Genomic DNA, 22,592 nt, shown 5'->3' with positions numbered 1-22,592 from the left:
TAAACCCCTGCAAACCTGAAAATGAAATAACTTTAATTTCTCCTTTTTACTGACAGTATATTTCATAATATAGAATTCACCCTACTAAATGTGTCCATGAATACCTATTCTTGCATATGAATATTTTTATCTCTTTAGCGTAGTACCTTAGGATTGATATTGTTAAAGTGTTTATAAGTTTTTAATATTGAAAAATACTTTCCTATTGTTTACCTAAAGAGCTGTTAACATTTTTACCAGCAATTGAGGAAAAATATACTTTTCTCTGCATAACCTTCAGCCATATAGATTAGTGAGTTTTTATTTGCTTTTTTCCATTTATGCCCAAAGTTATTAAATCATATCTCTCATATCTCAATCTAATTTTAATTTTTCCTACATTTGTTAGTGTTATTTTACTGGATAACTACCAAGAAAACTATTTAGCCTAAAGCATAACTATTCATATAGTTCATGATTTGGGAGTTAGCAATGTAGACTGATTTGAGCTGGGATAATTTATACATCTTTGGTCAGCTTGTGGCCAGTGGCTTCACTGCATGTCTAGCAACTGGCTTTCTGTTATTTCAGACAATAGAGGTATATGGTTGGGGTTCATCAGGAGACAGAGATTACTCTAGTTGTTTGGAAAGAGAGCAAAAATAATTACTCTAAGTATAAAATTATCAGCTACATAACTGAAAATGTAAGAAGAATTCTAAAATAACATGGAGAAAGCAGTTTCAGAAGTTTCCACTATTAGGGCTGAAAGAGACCTCAGTATAGGATGTTACTTGGCTGGTGCTGGTGTCTCTGATTTTTCAGGAAGAGTCTCCTATGTACTTCTGAAGACAAAGCACTGCTAGCGTCTCAGGTGGTGAGAGTTTAATAAAACTTTTTCTTCTAACGTTGTAAAGAATACCAACAATTTGTGCCGTAGAAAGAATTTCTGCTCCTAGGGAAAAGATACATTACTGGCATGATGTTCACCAGAATTGAAAAGGGACATGAGCTCTTGGGAAGCCCATTGGTAACCAAGTGGGAGAAACAAATTCCTTGGTTCTTTTCCAAAAGTCTCCCTCTAGCAGGCCCTGTTTGCACAGCCTAACTTGGTGCTACCTGGCAAAGCAGAAATGTAGTTTTTAGAATCCCAGATCCAGTACCACAAAGCAGAATGTAAAAGAGTGGTTTGGAACCTAAGAGAAAATAAGCTTCTCAAGTTGTTACTGGAGGTGACCTTGCTACATGTCTCTCATCTTTCATCTGGTTGGCTTCGGGGTCTTCACATTGTAACCTCGGATCCTTAGCACAGCATGGAGGCATATCTCAATCAATGCACAAACAATTTTCAAGTCTCTGCCTGCATTTGTCTGCTTTTCTTGTATTCACTGAAGTCATATTACCAAGATCAGAGTTGGGTGGGAACACATGAATACAGGTAGTCAAGAACATGTTGAGCCTGTTATTGAATTCAGTCCACCAGTGCTCCTTCTGGTTGCAAATACCCATGATTCCTACCCTCCTCCCATGCAAAATACATGTGCTCTTCCAAGAATTCCACAAATTCTCATTAAAATTTGATATCATTGCCAAAGACCACTGTCTTATGATCTATAATCTCTTTCAGAGGCAGCTCCTGTAATGTGACTTCCCATAAAACACACACACACAATATAGTAGCACAGACAAGGATAGACTCCAAAGTTTCCTGGTGGCTCAGACGGTAAAGAATTCTCCTGTAATGCAGGAGACCCACAGTAGACACTCCCCTATAAAATGTGGGAAAAAAACAGGCGTATAGCAGTGATCCCTACATTTAGGTCATCTTTTTCACCATTTGATTATATTTTAATTATAATTTTCTCTATAAAATATACATTCAGAAACAAACCAGGAACTTCACTGGTAGTCCTGTGGATAAGACTCCATGCTTCCACTGAGGGGGTGTCGGTTCAATCCATGATCAGGAACTAAGATCCTGCATGCCAATTTGCATGGCCAAAAATAATACAACAAATAAACCCAGGAGGGAATGCAGAACTGACTGTACTGCAGATGTATGACAGGTGACATCAGCATCATATGGCATAGGATACTGCCCCTAATCTGCCTCTTATCAACAATAAAAATTTTTCATGTATCCATGAACAAAAGTGACATTGTGGGAGTTTGGGATCCAGCATCGTTCACCAAGAGACTTGGAGGAGTTCCGTATGCCTGTGCATCAGGTAATAGGAAGACAGACCTCCATCCTGACTGTGAACCCTTCAGTAGCTTATGAACTGGTTCCAGCTCCTCTTGGCCATGGTCCAGAAGAATCTGGATAACCCTGACTGGGGCAGTCATCACAGACAAGAGAGCCTTAATGGAAGTCTAGGATTCTCAAGGAGAAGTTCCAGCACTCCATTGGAGCAAAAGATGAGTTTGGACACATTAGAGTGGATAAGAGAAACAGTTTGCCTTTGCCGACCTTCCCCAAGATGGCACAGGTAGGGCCAAGCAAAAGCCATCCTGTTGAGGGGGTGAGAGGTAGGTCAGAGGAAGAGCAAGTGAATGAGCACCAGGCTTCCACAGCTGTTTGAGGTACAGCCAGAAAGACTCATTTCTCTCCTGTAGCATTCAGAGCACTAAATTGCAGGACAATATGAGGTCAGGAGAGAGGCAGATAAGATTTTTGGAGAGCATTAAAGGAATTGGGTTCCTTCTGACTATGCTATGAACTCCATCAGAAAGCCCACCTATGAATTTTCTGGGAGAGCCTCACCTGCAGATACCCCCAGCTGGCAGGTAGCACCCCCAGGGTCAGGCGTGCCTCATCCACATGCCCTCATTCTGCAGCCAACTCCCTGTGGATGCTCCTGAGTGTGGCAGCCAGAGCACTCTTTGTTGGACAGCTATGGAGCACTTTCCGAAAGCAGGCCAGTGTCTGTGGACCAGAGAGAAGTCAGAAACTTGAGATGTAGCACCACTTTAGAGAAACGAAAGGGAGGTTATCAGCATTGGACCTGGTGCATTGCAGAATCCAGAGATGATATACAAGCTTAAGAATTCTGCCACGAGAGAGAGCAAGAAATGTGAGCAGGTATATCCACTCAAGGTCAGAGAAAACCTCCAGATCTCTAACAGGGCTGATGGAAAGCACTTCTCCCCTGAAGGCAGTAGTAAGTCTGAAGGAAGGGACTGCTGCTTCAGATGTGAAGACAGCACACTAAAGCCCAAGGGACACAAAGAATCAAGGAAACATGATACTACCAAAGGATCACAATAATCTTCCAGAAACCAACCCCAAAGACATGGAGATCTGTAATTTACTCAATAAAGAATTTAAAATAACTTGTATTTTATATATGTTGATTAGTCACTAAGTCTGACTCTTTGCGACACTATGAACTGCACCCTACCAGGCTTCTCAGTCCTTCACTACCTCCCTAAGTTTGCTCAGACTCACATCCATTGACTCAGTGATGCCATCCAACCATGTCATCGTCTATTGTCCCCTTCTTCTCCTGCCCTCAATCTTTCCCATCATCAGGGTCTTCTCCAATGAGTCAGCTCTTCACATCAGGTAGCCAAAGTATTGGAGCTTCAGTTTCAGCATCAGTCCTTCCAATGAATATTCAGGGTTGATTTCCTTTAGGATTGACTGGTTTGATCTCCTTGCAGTCCAAGGAACTCTCAGGAGTCTTCTCCAGCACCACAGTTCAAAAGCATCAATTCTTCAGCTCTCAGCCTTTTTATGATTCAACTCTCACATCTGTACATGACTGTTGGAAAACCCATAGTTTGACTATATGGACCTTTGTAGGCAAAGTGATGTGTCTGCTTTTTAATACACTGTCTAGGTTTGTCATAGGTTTTCTTCCAAGGAGCAAGCGACTTTTAATTTCATGGCTGCAATCACCATCAGCAATGATTTTGGAGCCCAAGAAAAGAAAGTCTGTCACTGTTTCCATTGTTTCCCCATCTATTTGCCATGAAGTCATAGGACCACATGCCATGATCTTCATTTTCTGACTGTTGAGTTTTAAGACAACTTTTTAACTCTCGTCTTTCATTTTCATCAAGAGGCTCTTTAGTTCCTCTTTGCTTTCTGCCATGTGGGTGGTGTCATCTGCATATCTGAGGTTGTTAATATTTCTCCTGCCAATCTTGATTCCAGCTTGTGATTCATCCAGCCGGGCATGTCACATGATGTAATCTGCATATAAGTTAAATAAGCAGGATGGCAACATACAGCCTTGACATACTCTTTTCCCAATTTTGAACCTGTCTGTTGTTCCATGTCCTGTTCTGTTGCTTCTTGACCTGCATACAGGTTTCTCAGGAGGCAGGTAAGGTGGTCTGGTATTCCCACCTCTTTAAGAATTTTTCACAGTTTGTTATGGTCCACACAGTCAAAGGCTTTAGCATAGTCAAGGAAGTAGAAGTAGATGTTTTTCTGGAATTCTCTTGCTTTTTCTATGATCCCAGCAGATGTTGGTAATTTGATCACTGGTTCTTCTGCCTTTTCTAAATCCAGCTTGTATATCTGGAAGTTCTCAATTCATGTACTGTTGAATGTGAACTTGAAGGATTTAGAGCATTGCCTTGCTAGCATGTGAAATGAGTGCAGTTGTGTGGTAGTTTGAACATTCTTTGCAATTACCCATCTTTGGAATTGGAATGAAAACTGACCTTTTCCAGTCCTGTGGCCACTGCTGAGTTTTCCAAATTTACTGGCTTATTGAGTGTGGCACTTTTGGAATCCAAGAAAATAAAATCTGTCATTGTTTCCACTTTTTCCCCATCTATTTGCCATGAAGTGATGAGACTTGATGCCATGATGGTTGTTTTATGAATGTTGAATTTTAAGCCAGCTGTTTTCACTCTCCTCTTCCATTTTCATCAAGAGTCTCTTTAGTTCCTCTTCACTTCTTGCCGTTAAAGTGATATCATCTGCATATCCAAGGTTGTTGATATTTTTCCCAGCGGTCTTGATTCCAGCTTGTGAGTTATCCGGCCCAGCATGTCACATGATGTACTCTGCATATAAGTTAAACAAGCAGGGTGACAATATACAGCCTTGATGTACTCCTTTTTCAGTTTTACAATGTTCATATATACACGTACACACAAAATGGAATACTATTTAGCTAATCTGTCGACACTGAGTTTATTTATTTAGATTTCTTTAATTTCCTTCAGCAATGTTTTTTAACATTTACTATAAGCTATTCCCCTCTGTTGAATTTATTGCTGTTTTATTATTTTTGATGCTTTCACAAATAAAATTGTTCCCTTAATTAAGTTTGTGGATTATTCTGTGCTCTTATATACAAATAAAATTGAGTTTTCTTTTATATGTCCAGCAATACAGTTTTATGACATCTTTTTAATCAGTTAATTGAAGAAGAGGTAAAAATGTATACTGTCATTTATTATTTACCTATGTAATTACCTTTAAGGTACTTTTTTATTTCTTTAGGTGGATTTGAGTTACCTTCTGTTGTCATTTTGTTTCAGCCTGAAGTATTCCCTTTAGTTTCCCCCTCAGTCAGTCTCTCCCATCAGAAAGTTTCCATAAGCCTCTTATTATTCTCCATCAGAGGGAAGACAGACTGAAAACCACAGTCACAGAAAACTAACCAATCTGATCACATGGACCACAGTCTTGTCTAACTCAATGAAACTATGAGCCATGCCATGTAGGGCCACCTGAGATGGATGGGTCATGGTGGAGAGTTCTGACAAAATGTGGTCCACTGGAGAAGGGAATGGCAAACCAGTTCAGTATTCTTGCCTTGAGAATCCCATGAACAGTTCAGTTCAGTTCAGTCGCTGAGTCGTGTCCGACTCTTTGCAACCCCATGAACTGCAGCACGCCAGGCCTCGCTGTCCATCACCAACTCCCAGAGTCTACCCAAACCCATGTCCATCGAGTTGGTGATGCCATCCAACCATCTCATCCTCTGTCATCCCCTTCTCCTCCTGCCCCCAATCCTACCCAGCATTAGAGTCTTTTCCAATGAGTCAACTCTTCGCATGAGGTGGCCAAAGTATTGGAGTTTCAGCTTCAACATCAGTCCTTCCAATGAACACCCAGGATTGATCTCTTTTAGGATGGACTGGTTGGATCTCCTTGCAGTCCAAGGGACTCTCAAGAGTCTCCTCCAACACCACAGTTCAAAAGCATCAATTCTTCAGCGCTCAGCTTTCTTCACCGTCCAACTCTCACATCCATACATGACCACTGGAAAAACCATAGCCTTGACTAGACGGACCTTTGTTGGCAAAGTAGTGTCTCTGCTTTTCAATATGCTATCTAGGTTGGCCATAACCTTCCTTCCAAGGAGTAAGCGTCTTTTAATTTCATGGCTGCGGTCACTGTCAGCAGTGATTTTGGAGCCCAAAAAAGTAAAGTCTGACACTGTTTCCACTGTTTCCCCATCTATTTCCCATGAAGTGATGGGACCAGATGCCATGATCTTAGTTTTCTGAATGTTGAGCTTTAAGCCAACTTTTTCACTCTCCTCTTTCACTTTCATCAAGAGGCTCTTCAGTTCTTCTTCACTTCCTGCCATAAGGGTGGTGTGAAAAGGCAAAAAGATATGACATTGAAAGATGAACTCCCCAGGTCGGTAGGTGACCAATATGCTAGTGGAGATCAGTGGAGAAATAACTCTGGAAAGGACGAAGAGATGGAGCCAAAGCAAAAACAACACCCAGTTGTGGATGGGACTGGTGATAGAAGTAAAGTTTGATTCTGTAAAGAGATCCTATTGCATAGGAACCTGGAATGTTAGGTCCATGAATCAAGGCAAATTGGAAGTGGTCAACAGGAGATGGCAAGAGTAAATGTCGACACTTTAGGAATCAGTGAGCTAAAATAGACTGGAATGGGAGAATTTAACTCAGATGACCATTATATCTACTACTGTGGGAAAGAATCCCTTAGAAGAAATGGAGTAGCCATCATGGTCAACAAAAGAGTCCGAAATGCAGTACTTGGATGCAATCTCAAAAACGACAGAATGATCTCTGTTCATTTCCAAAGCAGACAATTCAATATCACAGTAATCCAGCCAGCTTCTATGCCCCGACCAGTAATGCTGAAGAAGCTGAATGGTTCTGTGATGACCTACAAGATGTGCTAGAACTAACAACACAAAAGATGTCCTTTTCATTATAGGGGACTTCCTACTTTTATAGGAAGTCAAGAAATACCTGGAGTAACAGCCTTGGACTACAGATGAAGCAGGGCAAAGGCTAATAGCGTTTTGACAAGAGAACACACTGGTCATAACAAACATCCTCTTCCACCAACACAAGAAAAGATTCTACACATGGACATCACCAGGTGGTCAACACCAAAATCAGATTACTAATATTCTTTGCAGCCAAAGATGGAGAAGCTCTATACAGTCAGTAAAAAACAAGACCAGAAGCTGACTGTGGCTCAGATCATGAACTCTTTATTGCCAAATTCAGACTTAAATTGAAGAAAGTATGGAAAACCATGAGCCCATTCATGTATGACCTAAATCAAATCCCTTATGATTATACAGTGGAAGTGAGAAACAGATTTAAGGGACTAGACCTGATCAACAGAGTGCCTGAAGAACTATGAACGGAGGTTCGTGACATTGTACAGGAGACAAGGATCAAGAACATCCCCAAGGGAAAAAAGTGCAAAAAGTTTATCTGAGGAGGCCTTACAAACAGCTATGAAAAGAAGAGAGGCAAAAGGCAAAGGAAAAAAGGAAAGATATACCCCTTTGAATGCAGAGTTCCAAAGAATAGCAAGGAGAGATAAGAAAGCCTTCCTCAGTGATCAATTTCAAAGAAATAGAGGAAAATAATAGAATGGGAAAGACTGGAGATCTCTTCAAGAAAATTAGAGATGCCAAGGGAACATTTCATGCAAAGATGGGCTCAATAAAGGACAAAAATGCTATGGACCTAACAGAAACATAAGATATTAAGAAGAGGTGGCAAGAATACACAGAAGAACTGTACCAAAAAGATCTTCACAACCCAGATAATCACGATGGTATGATCACTCACCTAGAGCCAGACATCCTTGAATGCAAAGTCAAGAGGGCCTTAGGAAGCATCACTATGAACAGAGCTAGTGGAGGTGATGGAATTCCAGTTGAGCTCTTTCAAATGCTAAAAGATGATGCTGTGAAAGTGCTGCACTCAGTATGCTAGCAAATTTGGAAAACTCAGCAGTGGTCACAGGACTGGAAAAGCTTAGTTTTCATTCCAATCCCAAAGAAAGGCAATGCCAAAGAATGCTCAGACTACCGCACAATTGCACTCATCTCACATGCTAGTAAAGTAATGCTCAAAATTGTCCAAGCCAGGCTTCAGCAATACGTGAACCGTGAACGTCCAGATGTTCAAGCTGGTTTTAGAAAAGGCAGAGGAACCAGAAATCAAATTGCTAACATCTGTTGGATGATCAAAAGAGCAAGCGAGTTCCAGAAAAACATCTACTTCTGCTTTATTGACTATGCCAAAGCCTCTGACTGGGTGGATCACAATAAACTGTGGAAAATTCTGAAAGAGATGGAAATACCAGACCACCTGACCTCCCTCTTAAGAAATCTGTACACAGGTCACGAAGCAACAGTTAGAACTGGACATGAAACAACAGACTGGTTCCAAATCGCGAAAGGAGTATATCAAGGCTGTATATTGTCACCCTGCTTATTTAACTTATATGCAGAGTACATCATGAGAAACGCTGGGCTGGATGAAGCACAAGCTGGAATCAAGATTGCTGGGAGAAATACCAATACCTCAGCTATGCAGATGACACCACCCTTATGGCAGAAAGCGAAGAAGAACTAAAGAGCCTCTTGATGAAAGTGAAAGAGGAGAGTGAAAAAGTTGTCTTAAAACTCAACATTCAGAAAACTAAGATCATGGCATCTGGTCCCATCACTTCATGGGAAATAGATGGGAAACAGTGGAAACAGTGATAGACTTTCTTTTTTTGGGCTCCAGAATCACTGCAGATGGTGATTGCAGCCATGAAATTAAAAGACACTTGCTCCTTGGAAGAAAAATTATGACCAACCTAGACAGCATATTAAAAATCAGAGACATCACTTTACCAACAAAGGTCTGTCTAGTCAAAGCTGTAGTTTTTCCAGTATGGATGTGAGAGTTGGACTATAAAGAAAGCTGAGTGCCAAAGAATTTATGCTTTTGAACTGTGGTGTTGGAGAAGACTCTTGAGAGTCCCTTGGACTGCAAGGAGATCCAACCAGTCCGTCCTAGAGGAAATCAGTTCTAAATATTCATTGGAAGGACTGAAATTGAAGCTGAAACTCCAATACTTTGGCCACCTGATGCAAAGAGCTGACTCATTGGAAATGACCCTGATGCTGGCAAAGTTTGAAGCCAGGAGGAGAAGGGGATGACAGAGGATAAGATGGTTGGATGGCATCATTGACTCAACAGACATCAGTTTGAGTAAACTCTGGGAGTTGTTGATGGACAGGGAGGCCTGATCTGCTGCAGTCCATGGGATCCCAACATGTCAGACATGACTGAGTGACTGAACTGAACTGATTCCCTTTGTTATTTCTTTTAAGACATGGCTGGCTGTATAAAAGCAAAATCTCTTGGGTTTTTTTGTTTGTTTGTTTTTTGTTTTAATCTGGGAATGGTTTGTTTCATCTTTATATTTGAATGATAGTTTTTCTAGGTATAAATTTCATGATTGTGAATTCTTGCTTTCAGCACTTTGAAAATATAATTCCACTACTTATGTGCTCTAATTCTCATATTCCCCCAGCCGTAAGCATCAACTAATCTAATTTCTGTCTCTATTATAATTGGGGCTTTTTGTGACTTGCTTCTTTTATTTAGCTCTGATCTCCAAACTAATCTTCTAAATATATGTCTTTATTATTCTGATTGAGTTAATGTTCTCAAAAAATTAATTTTCATTATATAAACTTCTTTAATTCTATTTTATTTACAATTTACTATATTTATTAAAAATTAATAGTTATGAATATGATCCATCTCACAGCTAACATATTTTCTAAATATTTCTAGATGTGTCTTTTGAGGACCTTTCATCTTATGTGACTGAACGTCCAAAAGTACTTCGTAGAACATTTAAGACTGAGCCAAGTGTTTATAAAGCCATCAATTTTCCTTCACTGAATAAAGAACATTCAGGTAATTCATAATATTTTTATTGTACAATGTGATGTTTTTAATGAATAAAGGTTTGATTATATGGAAATTACTAGATTGTACTAGCCTTAGTCATATAACCAGTTTAACAAAAATAAGTGAAAGTAAATGCTAAAGTAAGCTCATCTGACATATATGCATTCTTAGTGGATGAGTGGTGTCTCTGGCATGGCTCTCTTGCCCACCACTACTAAATTAGAACTCCATTATTTTTTTCAACATTCCTTTCTTGCACACTATTATAGATCCTGCAGATGACTGAGATAAATGCATCTTATAATCCTCTTCCTTATATTTAAATATTCCTCTTTTTATCAGTCCCAAGCAGGGTCAATGGTCTTCCCTGGTGGCTCAGGTGGTAAAGCGTCTGCCTGCAATGTGGGAGACCCGGGTTTGATCCCTGGGTCAGAAGATCCCCTGGAGAAGGAAATAGCAACCCACTCCAGTACTCTTGCCTGGAAAATTCCATGGACGGAGAAGCCTGGTAGGCTACAGTCCATGGAGTCGCAAAGAGTAGGAAACGACTGAGCGAATTCACTTTCTTTCACTAAGCAGGGTCAATAGAAAGAGTCAACATGAGGGTAAGTGTGAAGGACGATTAATAATATGTTCATTTTTCTTCCTCCATTACCATCTTCCAACTGTCTAATCCATTCATGTCTAAGAACTAATTACAGACCCTATTTCTTGTCCATTACTCCAGTGGTATTTATAATCATGCAAAACGTATATTGTAGAAATTAAGCACATTAATGCAATTTTTTCTACTAACTTTGAGAGTAGCATCTAAATGTTCCACATTCTGCTTTTTATTTTTCTCCAAGTGACCATTTTGAAACTATTTTCATTATTACATAGTTTTGTTTTTAAACAGTGCTCAAAATATGTATCTTTGAAATAGTGTTTTTTTAAGTATCTCTCTTTCCGTTGTGGGCTTCCTCATAGCTCAGTTGGTAAAGAATCTGCCTGCAATGCAGGAGACCCTGGTTCGATTCCTGGGTTGGGAAAATCCCCTGGAGAAGGGATAGGCTACCTATTCCCGTATTCTTAGGCTTCTCTTAGGGCTCAGCTGGTAAAGAATCTGCCTGCAATGCAGGAGACCTGAGTTCGATCCCTGGGTTGGGAAGATCCCCTGGAGAAGGGAAAGGCTACTCACTCCAGTATTCTGGTCTGGAGAATTCCATGGATTGTATACTCTATGGGGTCACAAAGAGCTGGACACTACTGGGAAACTTTCACTTTCACTTTCCTTCCATTCTAGCACTAGATTTTTCACTGTAGGAATACAAACTTCTTTTTTAGAAAATGAAGATACACTGTTTCATAGAGAAAAACTTTACTTGAGAATTTATTTATTTAATTGCTTAAATTTTTTTACTGACCTACTATTAAAAAAAACTCTTTAACATTTTTACGTTTTTTTATTATTTTTTTCTTAATTCACACTCTTACTGTTTATGTTTGTTGTTATTGTTGTTATTCAGTCACTAAGTCATGTCTGACTCTGCAACCTCGTGGATTGCAGCACACTATCTCCTTCACTATCTCCCAGAGTTTGCTCAAATTCATATCCATTGAGTTGGTGATGCTATCTAACCATCTCATCCTCTGCTGCCCTCTTCTTTTGCCTTCAATCTTTCCAAGCATCAGGATCTTTTCCAATGAGTCAGCTCTTCACATCACGTAGCCAAAGTATTGGAGCTTCACCATCAGTCCTTCCAAGAATATTCAGGGTTGATTTCCTTTAGGATTGACTGGTTTGATCTCCTTGCAGTCCAAGGAACTCTCAAGAGTCTTCTCCAACACCACAGTTCAAAAGCATCATTTCTTTGGCACTCAACCTTCTTTATGGTCCAACTCTCACATCCATACATGACTACTGGAAAAACCACAGCTTTAACTATATGGACCTTTGTCAACAAAGTCATGTCGCTCTGCTTTTTAATATGCTATCTAGATTTGTCATAGCTTTCCTTCCAAGGAACAAGCATCTTTTAATTTCATGGCTGCAGTCACTGTCTGCAGTGATTTTGGAGCCCAAGAAAATAAAATCTGTCACTGCTTCCACTTTTTCCCCTTCTATTTGCCATGAAATGATAGGACTGGATGCCATGACCTTAGTTTTTTTAATGTTGTATTTTGAGCCAGTTTTTTACTCTCCTCTTTCACCCTCATCAAGAGGCTCTTTAGTTCCTCTTCACTTTTAGCCATTGAAGTGATTATCATTTGCGTATCTGAGGTTGTTGATATTTCTACTGGCAGTTTGATTCTAGCTTATGAATCATCTAGACCAGCATTTCACATGGTGTACTCTGCATATAAGTTAAATAAGCAGGGTGACGATATACAGCCTTGACATACTCCTTTCCCAATTTGGAACCAACCCATTGTTCCATGTAAGGTTCTAACTGTTGCTTCTTGACCCACATATAGGTTTCTCAGGAGACAGGTAAGGTGATCTGGTATTCCCATCTCTTTAAGAATTTTCCACAGTTTCTTGTGATCCACACAGTCAAAGGGTTTGGCATAGTCAAGGAAGCAGAAGTGGATGTTTTTCTATAATTCCTTTGCTTTCTCTATGATCCAATGAATGTTGGCAATTTGATCTCTTGATTCCTCTGCCTTTTCTAAACCCGGCTTGTACATCTGGAAGTTCTAAGTTCACATACTGCTGAAGCCTAGCTTGAAGGATTTTGAATGTAACCTTACTAGCATGCAAAATGAGCACAATTGTTTATGCTTGCATGCTAAGTTGCTTCAGTTGTGTCCTACTCTTTGCGACCCTATGGATTGTAGCCCACCAGGCTCATCTGTCCTTGGGGTTCTCCAGGCAAGAATGCTGGAGTGGGTTGCCATGCCCTTCTCCAGGAGATCTTTCTGACCCAGGGATTGAACTTTCATCTTTTATGTTTGCTGCATTGGCAGGTGGTCAAATACCCACCAAGGAAAAATTAGACAATATTTGTGTTAGTAAAAGCTGCTTTATCTAAAATATTGAAAAAAAATATGCAGAAGCTGTACTTTAGCAGTAGATTAGTAAGATTTATTTTAATTTTTTCAAAGTTTAAATGAGGTTATTTCTAGGTTATAACACCATCCTCATTTTTTTAGGGCATCAAAAAAAATCAACCTTAAAAAAAAAGAAAATTGAACATGAAGAGAGACTACCCACTGTGATTGCTACAACTGGAAAACCTATCTATAAAGGTAAAAATAATGGTATATTACTTAACTAGGCCTCTGTTAAATGGGGACTTTGGTTGTTTCCAAACACTGTTTATAACAGTGTTGCAACAAACATCATTGGACATAATAGATATTTCAAAATCCTGTCTTGCCTCCATCAGCTCAGAGTTAAGTCTTTCACCTAAAAGGAATTGTCACTATTTCTTTCCTGATGCTGATTTCTCTTGGTTGCTTTCTTTTGCAGCTCAGACATTCACTTCTCATTTAAAACTGGCTGATTTCTGAAGAACCATAGATATATTAAGCATATACATTTTAGGTATTCCAAAAAAACAATATTCTAGTGAACTTAAACTTTTTGATTCCTGTGTAAATGCTTCTCAAAGTGTGGTCCCTGGACTAGGCCTGGGCATTAACTAGGAACTTATTTAGAAATGCAAACCCTTGGACCTCACTCCAGACCTACTGAAATAAAAGCTGTGGGGTTCAAGTCCCTTAATTTGTTTAACAAGTTCTCTGGGTGTTCTGATGCAGGCTAAAATTGGAGAACCATTTCTATAGAAACATAGGTAGATATTTCCATTGTTAATTTCATATATAGTATTCTATTTTTCATGATGTCACATATAATAAAAATTATATCAAGTACAATGAAATTAGAACTATTTTTTTAATCACACAACAATTTTCCTTTAAAGTGCCATATACCACTGCCTGAAAATCTCCACCCCACCCATACTTTTGAAAATAAATTAATTTGGGCAAAATAAATAACGTGAGGAAACTCATGGAGACAGCAATGAAACTGCAGCAGTGGAAGCCTTATGAAAATAACATTGCCTTGAGTGAATGGTGTTTATTGAATAGTGAGAAAGACCCTGAATTAACAGGGTAGGCCCAGATCATGGAGGACCTCGATCGACAGCAGGTGAGTTTTAGTGAATTTTCTTTTTTCTAATTTTGGGAAAGTTACAGTTGTCCTTTAAATATCAAATAATGCAAACATTCCCCTAATTCAAAATAGTCATGTTTGAACACTGCACAACCAACTTCAAAAAGGAGAGGAAGTAAAAGTAAATGCCTCATGGCTCAGCTTGTAAAGAATCCGCCTGCAACGCAGGAGACCTGGATTCGATTCCTAGATTGAGAAGATCCCCTGGAGAAGAGAAAGGCTACCCACGCCAGTGTTCTGGCCTGGAGAATTCCATGGACTGTATAGTCCGTGGGGTGGCAAAGTCAGACATGACTGAGCAACTTTGACTTTCATGGTAATAACCTAATTGATATATGTTGTAGTATATTCTGTGGAGTTTGTAATGGCACAAAATACAAGTGATAGAATTTTAAAAATGTGCTTCTTGCCAACAAAAGTTAATAACATTGTTAATAGCAATCTTACTATAATAATGCATAGTACTATACATATAATATCATAAGTAATAATCAATGTTATTAGCAACTTGAATAATAAGATAGTATTTTTAACCACTTATTTACTGTGCCCTAGAAAGCATAAATATTATTGGATGAAATTGCCTTAAATCCAATCTGGATTATTACTGACATAGGTATTTAAACTTCTATATAATCCTTTTGTGCCTTAAATGTTACTGTGTTTCTCCAGCAAGAATTTGAACAATAAGTAGTATTGACCTAAGTATTTTGGAGTTCTGTTTTTTATCAGTATTTAGTAAGGAAAATTGGATTTCTACAAAAACAATATAAAGTGGAATAAAATTAATGAAATAGTGGCTATCTTCTATAACTCTTCACTATAAAGATATTATTTATATTTTATACTCTAGTAAAACTTGTACAGCTTATATGGCAAGAAGAAATCATGAACTGAGCATAAAGTACCAATCAAGAGAAGATAAATGGAGTAATTCTTCACTAATTACTGATTATTCTCTGAAACTGAGAAAGATCCAAGAGGTAACATAGAAATTATGTGTATTAATGATTTTGTGAGGGTTTTGGAGAGAATATATGCAGAAATGAATAGGAGAATTGTTGCAAGCTGCCAAAAATTGGAATGTGAGCAATGCAAAATTATTTTTCCAACATAAGTTCAACATAGCATCCTGCCCCCATGAGTGGTGATTGCTGGACCCAATCTAGCCTCTCAGTTTACTTCTGTGGACTATCCAGATAGCAGTGAATATAATTTATTCATTAATTATGTGATCATTCGATTAGATGAGCTGACATATGTACTAAGTCAGTGCTTTTCAAGCTTGTCTACAAAATCGGATTCACCTAAAAGTGGCTTTAAAAGCCACTAATTCTCTTCTTCAGGCGCAGACTAATTAAACCAGATTCTCCATAGGTGATTATACTGTGCAGCCAGAGCTGAGAACTGTGATGCTTATTATTTGATAATATAAGGGAAATCAACGAATATCTCAGTCCATACACGAATGATTGCGGCTGTTTTGTTTTTAATCTAGATCTTGTAGCTACTGGCAAAGGGGTGCCCAATGAATAGACTCAGTCTGTATTGGATCCACTTAAATTTTCCTTCTCCCAAACCATGCTGTTCATGGCGATTATGACTTGACCTCCACAGCACTCCCCAACAGAATTTGCTGTGATAATGGAAGTGTTCTATATCTGTGCTCTCCAGTGTGCGAACTATGAGCCATATGCACCTGTTGAGCTCTTGAAATGTGGTTAGTATATCTGAGAATCTAGACTTTTTATTTTATTTACTTTTAATTAGTTTAAATAGCCATATGTGGTTTGTGGCTCCTATATTGGATAGCACAACTCATGAATGATCCAACAACCAATCAGGACTTGGAAAGGCAGTGAGCTCTCCATAAGGTAACATATATGAAACCTTTTTGCTGATTAATGACAGGTACAACTAAACATATCTCCTGGGAGAAGTAGGAGCAGGAGCAGTATTTCAGCAGAGCTGTTGGATAAGATGTGATGCTTCTTAGGATAGCAGGATGGCCCTTAACATTGAGCAGCAATGTCAGTTTCAACTACAAACTCTGAATAGCTCAAATTAGGCTAGGATTAGTGGGCAAAAGCAAAGGATCTACAGCTGTTAGAAAGCCTTGGTTGTCTCCAAAATTAAGGCAAGTCTCGTCCCTTCTTAGAGGTCAGATAACAAGTAGTCAGGGCGCCCTTATGAGAATGAATATCTAACAACCTCTAGAAATCCAATAATTCCTTTGATTTTTATTGTGATTCACTCAAAACTTAAAAACTTACTAGAGATCATATTAATGCTGTAAGTAAACTGAAAAAGGCCCAAAAGAGTATTTCTCTGGTCTTTTGAATACATTTTTTGCTATGGTTAATCTAAAAATGGTGCTTCTAAAGAAGCACAAGCTGGAATCACGATTGCCAGGAGAAATATCAATAACCTCCGATATGCAGATGACACCACCCTTATGGCAGAAAGTGAAGAAGAACTAAAAAGCCTCTTGATGAAAGTGAAAGAGGAGAGTGAAAAAGTTGGCTTAAAGCTCAACATTCAGAAAACTAAGATCATGGCATCTGGTTCCATCACTTCATGGCAAATAGATGGGGAAACAGAGGAAACAGTGTCAGACTTTATTTTGGGGGTGGGGGGGCTCCAAAATCACTGCAGATGGTGATTGCAGCCATGAAATTAAAAGACGCTTACTCTTTGGAAGGAAAGTTATGACCAACCTAGATAGAATATTAAAAAGCAGACACATTACTTTGCCAACAAAGGTCCATCTAGTTAAGGCTATGGTTTTTCCAGTAGTCATGTATGGATGTGAGAGTTGGACTGTGAAGAAAGCTGAGCGCCGAAGAATTGATGCTTTTGAACTGTGGTGTTGGAGAAGACTCTTGAGAGTCCCTTGGACTGCAAGGAGATCCAGCCAGTCCATCCTAAAGGAGATTAGTCCTGGGTGTTCCTTGGAAGGACTGATGTTGAAGCTGAAACTCCAATACTTTAGCTACCTCATGCAAAAAGTTGGTTCATTGGAAAAGACCCTGATGCTGGGAAGGATTGGGGGCAGGAGGAGAAGGGGATGACAGAGGATGAGATGGCAGGATGGCATCACCGACTTGATGGACATGAGTTTTGGTAAACTCCAGGAGTTGGTGATGGACAGGGAGGCCTGGCGTGTTGCGATTCATGGGGTCGCAAAGAGTCGGACACGACTGAGCAACTGAACTGAACTGAAACACAGTTCTGGACTGCCTAAACCAAAGGTTAATGTGAGGTCTGTTTTCTTATGTAAATTAGAATATCAACTTTATAAATACTCTCTGCCCATAAGGTAGTAGAGGAGTAATTTTTTGTTCATAAAAATGCTGTTGAAGCTTATTCAGTTGGTAAGAGTATCTCCAGCATTTCATTTTCTGTTCATCACAATCTCTAATTGAAGTCAAATTGTTGGTATCCTAAACATTTAGTTCCAAAATGTATCATAGAGCTAGCTGGTCCAGGAGATTAGAGATCAACAGAAGCAGATAGTAATCTAAATGTAACCATTTGATATCTTAGTATTTAATGAGAGGCAAAAATCCTTATTTTTATTTTCAAGAAGAACATGAGATTACTTTACTTTTGGGGGGCATGGTTTGAGGAATATATTTTCCTCCTCTGTATATTGGTGGCTAACTTTTTGCACAGGGCAATGATTTCAGGTACAGAAAGAGTATATTCACTTGAAATTTCCTAGACACTAGTGGATTACACATTTAGATTCCCGGAGCAAGGGAGTCATGTGATTTTGTTTTCTGATCTAGAAAACAGTTCTCAATATATTTTGTTCTTCTGTAGGTCAGTAAGCACTGCAGTGGCAAATAAATTGGACTTTTTAAATATGGTGTGGGCATTCAGTTTAGCCAGTTTATTCGCTCAGTTTTGTCCAACTCTTTGCAACCCCATGGACTGCAGCACACCAGGCCTCCCTGTCCATCATCAACTCCCAGAGCTTACTCAAACTCATGTCTGTTGAGTCAGTGATGCCATCCAACCATCTCATCCTCTGTCATCCCCTTCTCCTCCTGCCTTCAGTCTCTCCCAGCATCAGGATCTTTTCCAATGAGTCAGCTCTTCGCATCAGGTGGCCAAAGTATTGGAGTTTCAACTTCAACATCAGTCCTTCCAATGAATATTCAGGACTGATTTCTTTTAGGATGGACTGGTTGGATCTCCTTGCAGTTCAAGGGACTCTCAAGAGTCTTCTCCAACACCACAGTTCAAAAGCATCAATTCTTCAGTGCTCAACTTTCTTTATACTCTAACTCTTTCAGTTTGGGCATGGGTCAGAGTGGTAGAACTATGTATGAACGACTCTTGTGTTCATATGGTCTCATAGGTTAAGTCTATCAGTTCAGAGCATGTATTCATCAAGGATCAAGGACAGATGCTCATTTAAATTGTTCAAGATTGTAGAGCACATTAGAAGCAAAGAGAGGGGAGCCCATAAAACTGGACTGTATATAAAGCCCATGATTTTAATCTCTAGTATATATCACATTTAGGAGAACGAAATGGCAACCCACTCCAGTATACTTGCCTGGAAAATTCCATGGACAGAGTAGGCTGGTGGGCTCTGGTTCATGGGCCCACAGAGAGTCAGACACAAATGAGTGACCGAGCACATATATCTCATTACAAGGTCATAGTCCATAATAACCAGCTTTACAGTGTTGTTTAAAAGAATTATTCTGACATTTGTTTAAAATGGTAATGAAAACCATTTGAAACTGTTGTGGTGGGGAGGAAGGCTGAACTCAACTCCAAATATAGCAAAAACATGTGGGATTTATAGCCAGTGAGCAGAGTAAGTGAATGAGTAAGTGAATGTGACATTACTAAGAGGCGGCATCAAGTGTGGGGGACTCCTGCTAAATAAGCCTAACAGTCTTCTTGCCGAAGGCAGACCAAAGACAGGGCCAAGCGTGAAGCCCTGTTGAAAAGAAGGCTTAGAGGAACCCAACTAAATTTTGCTTAAGGAGAAAGTTTTTGTTAATGTTCAGCTAAAATAAACTTTATAGCATTGAGACAAAGATCATTGATTTTGAAAACCAGAAGCTCCAGATAATATTTGAAAAATGCTATGCAATTAGTGTAAAATTTACTCTAATGATGAGAAATATACAAAACTGAAAGAAATGCTTATGTGTATATTAGCGGTTCAATTAAATGAAAAATATAGTAACTTGGTTTATTTTCAGAATTCTTCTTTACCATCTGGAACACATTTGAAACTCTTTAAGATCATAGCCACTGTTGCTGATGTTAAGAAAGGAGCTGTCTGTCAAAATTCTACCTTGCTTCAATTCATTCATGTCCCTGTACTGCCTTCTGGTATGGTATAAAAGCAATTAAATGAAATCTTTCCTCCACATGCTTTGATAATATCTTAATTATTTGTGTCAACTATTTGCAAATCTATTCTTTATGATACTATGTAGAAAAAAATCACCTCCATACCTTTGTTACACTTCCAGATAGAGGAAATGAATTTATGAAAAAATTTTGCTGTAGTTTTTAATATTAAAACTGAAAATTCATTGAAGAGATCAGAACAAAGTCTTTATATAATATTTATTAAACCTAGTAAGACTACAAATCATACTGTTAGCTTTTAACAGAACTTAAAAAGATATTATTTGTAACTTCAAAGAATTTATTCTGTGTGGGAATGTTATTAATATCAAGTTTAATTGGTATTAATTTTTAAAGGAACATTGAAAAGAATAAGAGGAAAAAACCTTGTAAGTATTGATTGAGTTAGTAGTCCGATATCTTTATTGTTGACTTGCTTTCTCTTTTGCCCCTAAAATGGATGGATTTTCATGACTGTTTAGTATCTAATCAAGTGCCTCTTTTTATGTGAAGTTTTGTTATATTTATTTTTTGAATATTTTTATCAGCTTCTAATATTTCTAAGTATTATTAATAAAATTTTGGTTCCTTATCTTTCAATCTCATTTCAAAACAGAAATGAAATAAAACTAAATAAAATAATACTCATATATTTAGATTTTCTTCCAAAATCCAGAATTAGTATACCATTTCAAAATATGCTTATATTGATAGGCTACTGGTTTAGTGAAATAATGTGAATAGGTATTTAAATTTTTGCATTTAAGATTTTAATCTTTAACCCATAGTGGCTCAGTATATAGTAACTGTGGACCCAGGATAGAGGCAAAGTGTTTTCATTGTCACATTCTTGTGTCTCTCAGTGATACACAGATTTACATATTTTATACACAGATATATATTTATATGTATATAAATATTTAGTCTATATAATACACATAAATGTGTATTGACACATACACCATCAACACTAATTTGTTGATATAAAATATCACTAATTTGATAAATGTGAAACCTGAATGTGAGATGTAGGGGGAGGATAACATCTTATCCTACTTCATCTGCCTTCATTTTGTAGAATATCTCTTTAAACAACCCTAGATTTTAGAGCATGACTTGTAACAAATCATAAACAACATACAATTGTTCTCCATGCAGAATTACTTTCCCAACTTAATATTTGAAAGATGATCATTTGGCCTCTACTTACGTATATCCAGTTACAGTGGCCTCACTGTCTTAATTCTAAGAAGTCTCTCAATGTCGGAAATGGTTATTAACATTGATGGAGAGTGAAAGCCAAGTTTCTCACTATTGGAGAGAGAAGTTATAGATAAGCAAGATGGAAAGTCTAGAATAAACCCCAGGGTAATGGGTATGTTAGGAAATCACACTATTTTTGCAACATGTGTGTATGTAAAATCACTTTTTTAGTAATCACCCAGAGAGTATTTGTATGAACAGTAAATTCAATATTTAAGAATTTGGACAGAAAAACAGGTTATGTTGTTTTCCATTTATTTCTTCCTTCAGTTAAAACTTTAGTATTTATTATGTGCAGGCACAGTGTTGTTAGGTTTACAAGGGTAAACTAATTGTTATTTCATCAACACAAAATCTAGTGAGGGAAACAAATGTTAACTGACTATGTGTATAGAAAGTTGAATTATGTATAGAATTTATGAATACATAAGTTTGTATAGTGTACATATCTATGTATAACACTTTAAAATTTGATTTCAACTGTTTAATCATTGTTGATTTACAATGGTTACTTCCTGATGTATAGCAAACTGATTCAGTTATATGTAGCTGTGTGTGTGTATATATATGCTTATCCATACTCTTTTCCGTTTTAGTTTAAGATACTGAATATAGTTCCCTGTGCATTACAGTAGAGCATTGTTATTTATCTATTTTATATATAGTTCAGTTCAGTTCAGTCGCTCAGTCGTGTCTGACTCTTTGCGACCCCATGAATCACAGTATGCGAGGCCTCCCTGTCTATCACCAACTCCCAGAGTCTACCAAAACCCATGTCCATTGAGTCAGAGACGCCATCCAGCCATCTCATCCTCTGTCATCCCCTTCTCCTCCTGCCCCCAATCCTTCCCAGCATTAGGGCTTTTTCCAATAAGTCAACACTTTGCATGAGGCGGCCAAAGTATTAGAGTTTCAGCTTCAACATCAGTCCTTCCAAAGAACACCCAGGACAGATCTCATTTAGGATGGACTGGTTCGATCTCCTTGCATTCCAAGGGACTCTCAAGAGTCTTCTCCAACACCACAATTCAAAAGCATCAATTCTTCGGCGCTCAGCTTTCCTCACCATCCAACTCTCACATCCATACATGACCACTGGAAAAACCATAGCCTTGACTAGACGGACCTTTGTTGGCAGAGTAATGTCTCTGCTTTTCAATATGCTATCTAAATTGGTCATAACCTTCCTTCCAAGGAGTAAGCGTCTTTTAATTTCATGGCTGCAATCACCATCAGCAGTGATTTTGGAGCCCAAAAAAATAAAGTCTGACACTGTTTCCCCATCTATTTCCCATGAGGTGATGGGACTAAATGCCATGATCTTAGTTTTCTGAATGTTGAGCTTTAAGCCAACTTTTTCACTCTCTTTCACTTTCATCAAGCGGCTCTTTAGTACTTCTTCACTTTCTGCCATAAGGGTGGTGTCATCTGCATATCTGAGGTTATTGATATTTCTCCCGGAAATCTTGATTCCAGCTTGTGTTTCTTCCAGCCCGGCGTTTCTCATGATGTACTCTGCATATAAGTTAAATAAGCAGGGTGACAATATACAGCCTTCACATACTCTGTTTCCTATTTGGAACCAGTCTGTTGTTCCATATCCAGTTCTAACTGTTGCTTCCTGACCTGCATA

General features: G+C 38.4%; 1 protein-coding gene and 2 long non-coding RNA genes across 47 annotated transcripts in view; 2 read left to right on the top strand and 1 right to left on the bottom strand.

Moving 5' to 3' along the window:
- The window catches only part of CCDC7 (coiled-coil domain containing 7), a 248,163-nt gene extending 228,450 nt beyond the window's left edge, over window positions 1-19,713 (top strand). For 37 of the 45 annotated variants that reach the window (XM_081558761.1, XM_081558756.1, XM_081558748.1 and 34 more), the window contains 5 exons: window positions 10,033-10,158; window positions 13,288-13,383; window positions 14,061-14,290; window positions 15,168-15,297; window positions 19,543-19,713. In XM_081558761.1, coding sequence (XP_081414887.1) covers window positions 10,033-10,158; window positions 13,288-13,383; window positions 14,061-14,080 — 242 coding nt within the window. In that variant the 3' untranslated portion in view covers window positions 14,081-14,290; window positions 15,168-15,297; window positions 19,543-19,713. Of the gene's footprint in view, window positions 1-10,032; window positions 10,160-13,287; window positions 13,384-14,060; window positions 14,291-15,167; window positions 15,298-19,542 lie in introns of those variants that run through there. The other 8 variants (XM_081558774.1, XM_081558782.1, XM_081558781.1 and 5 more) reach the window with 2 other exon arrangements.
- LOC145532855 (uncharacterized) lies at window positions 1,063-7,804 on the top strand. The gene is made up of 2 exons (XR_014073623.1): window positions 1,063-3,553; window positions 6,016-7,804. It is a non-coding gene; the product is annotated as an uncharacterized LOC145532855 (long non-coding RNA).
- LOC145532854 (uncharacterized) lies at window positions 1,888-5,826 on the bottom strand. The gene is made up of 2 exons (XR_014073622.1): window positions 5,038-5,826; window positions 1,888-4,216 (listed from the first exon to the last, which is right to left on the bottom strand). It is a non-coding gene; the product is annotated as an uncharacterized LOC145532854 (long non-coding RNA).
- Window positions 19,714-22,592: the final 2,879 nt, after the last annotated feature.

Source organism: Giraffa tippelskirchi, chromosome 13, assembly GCF_054371585.1.
Source record: "Giraffa tippelskirchi isolate mGirTip1 chromosome 13, T2T-mGirTip1v1.2.pri, whole genome shotgun sequence".
NCBI lineage: Eukaryota > Metazoa > Chordata > Mammalia > Artiodactyla > Giraffidae > Giraffa > Giraffa tippelskirchi.
This window is presented reverse-complemented; position numbering and strand designations above follow the sequence as displayed.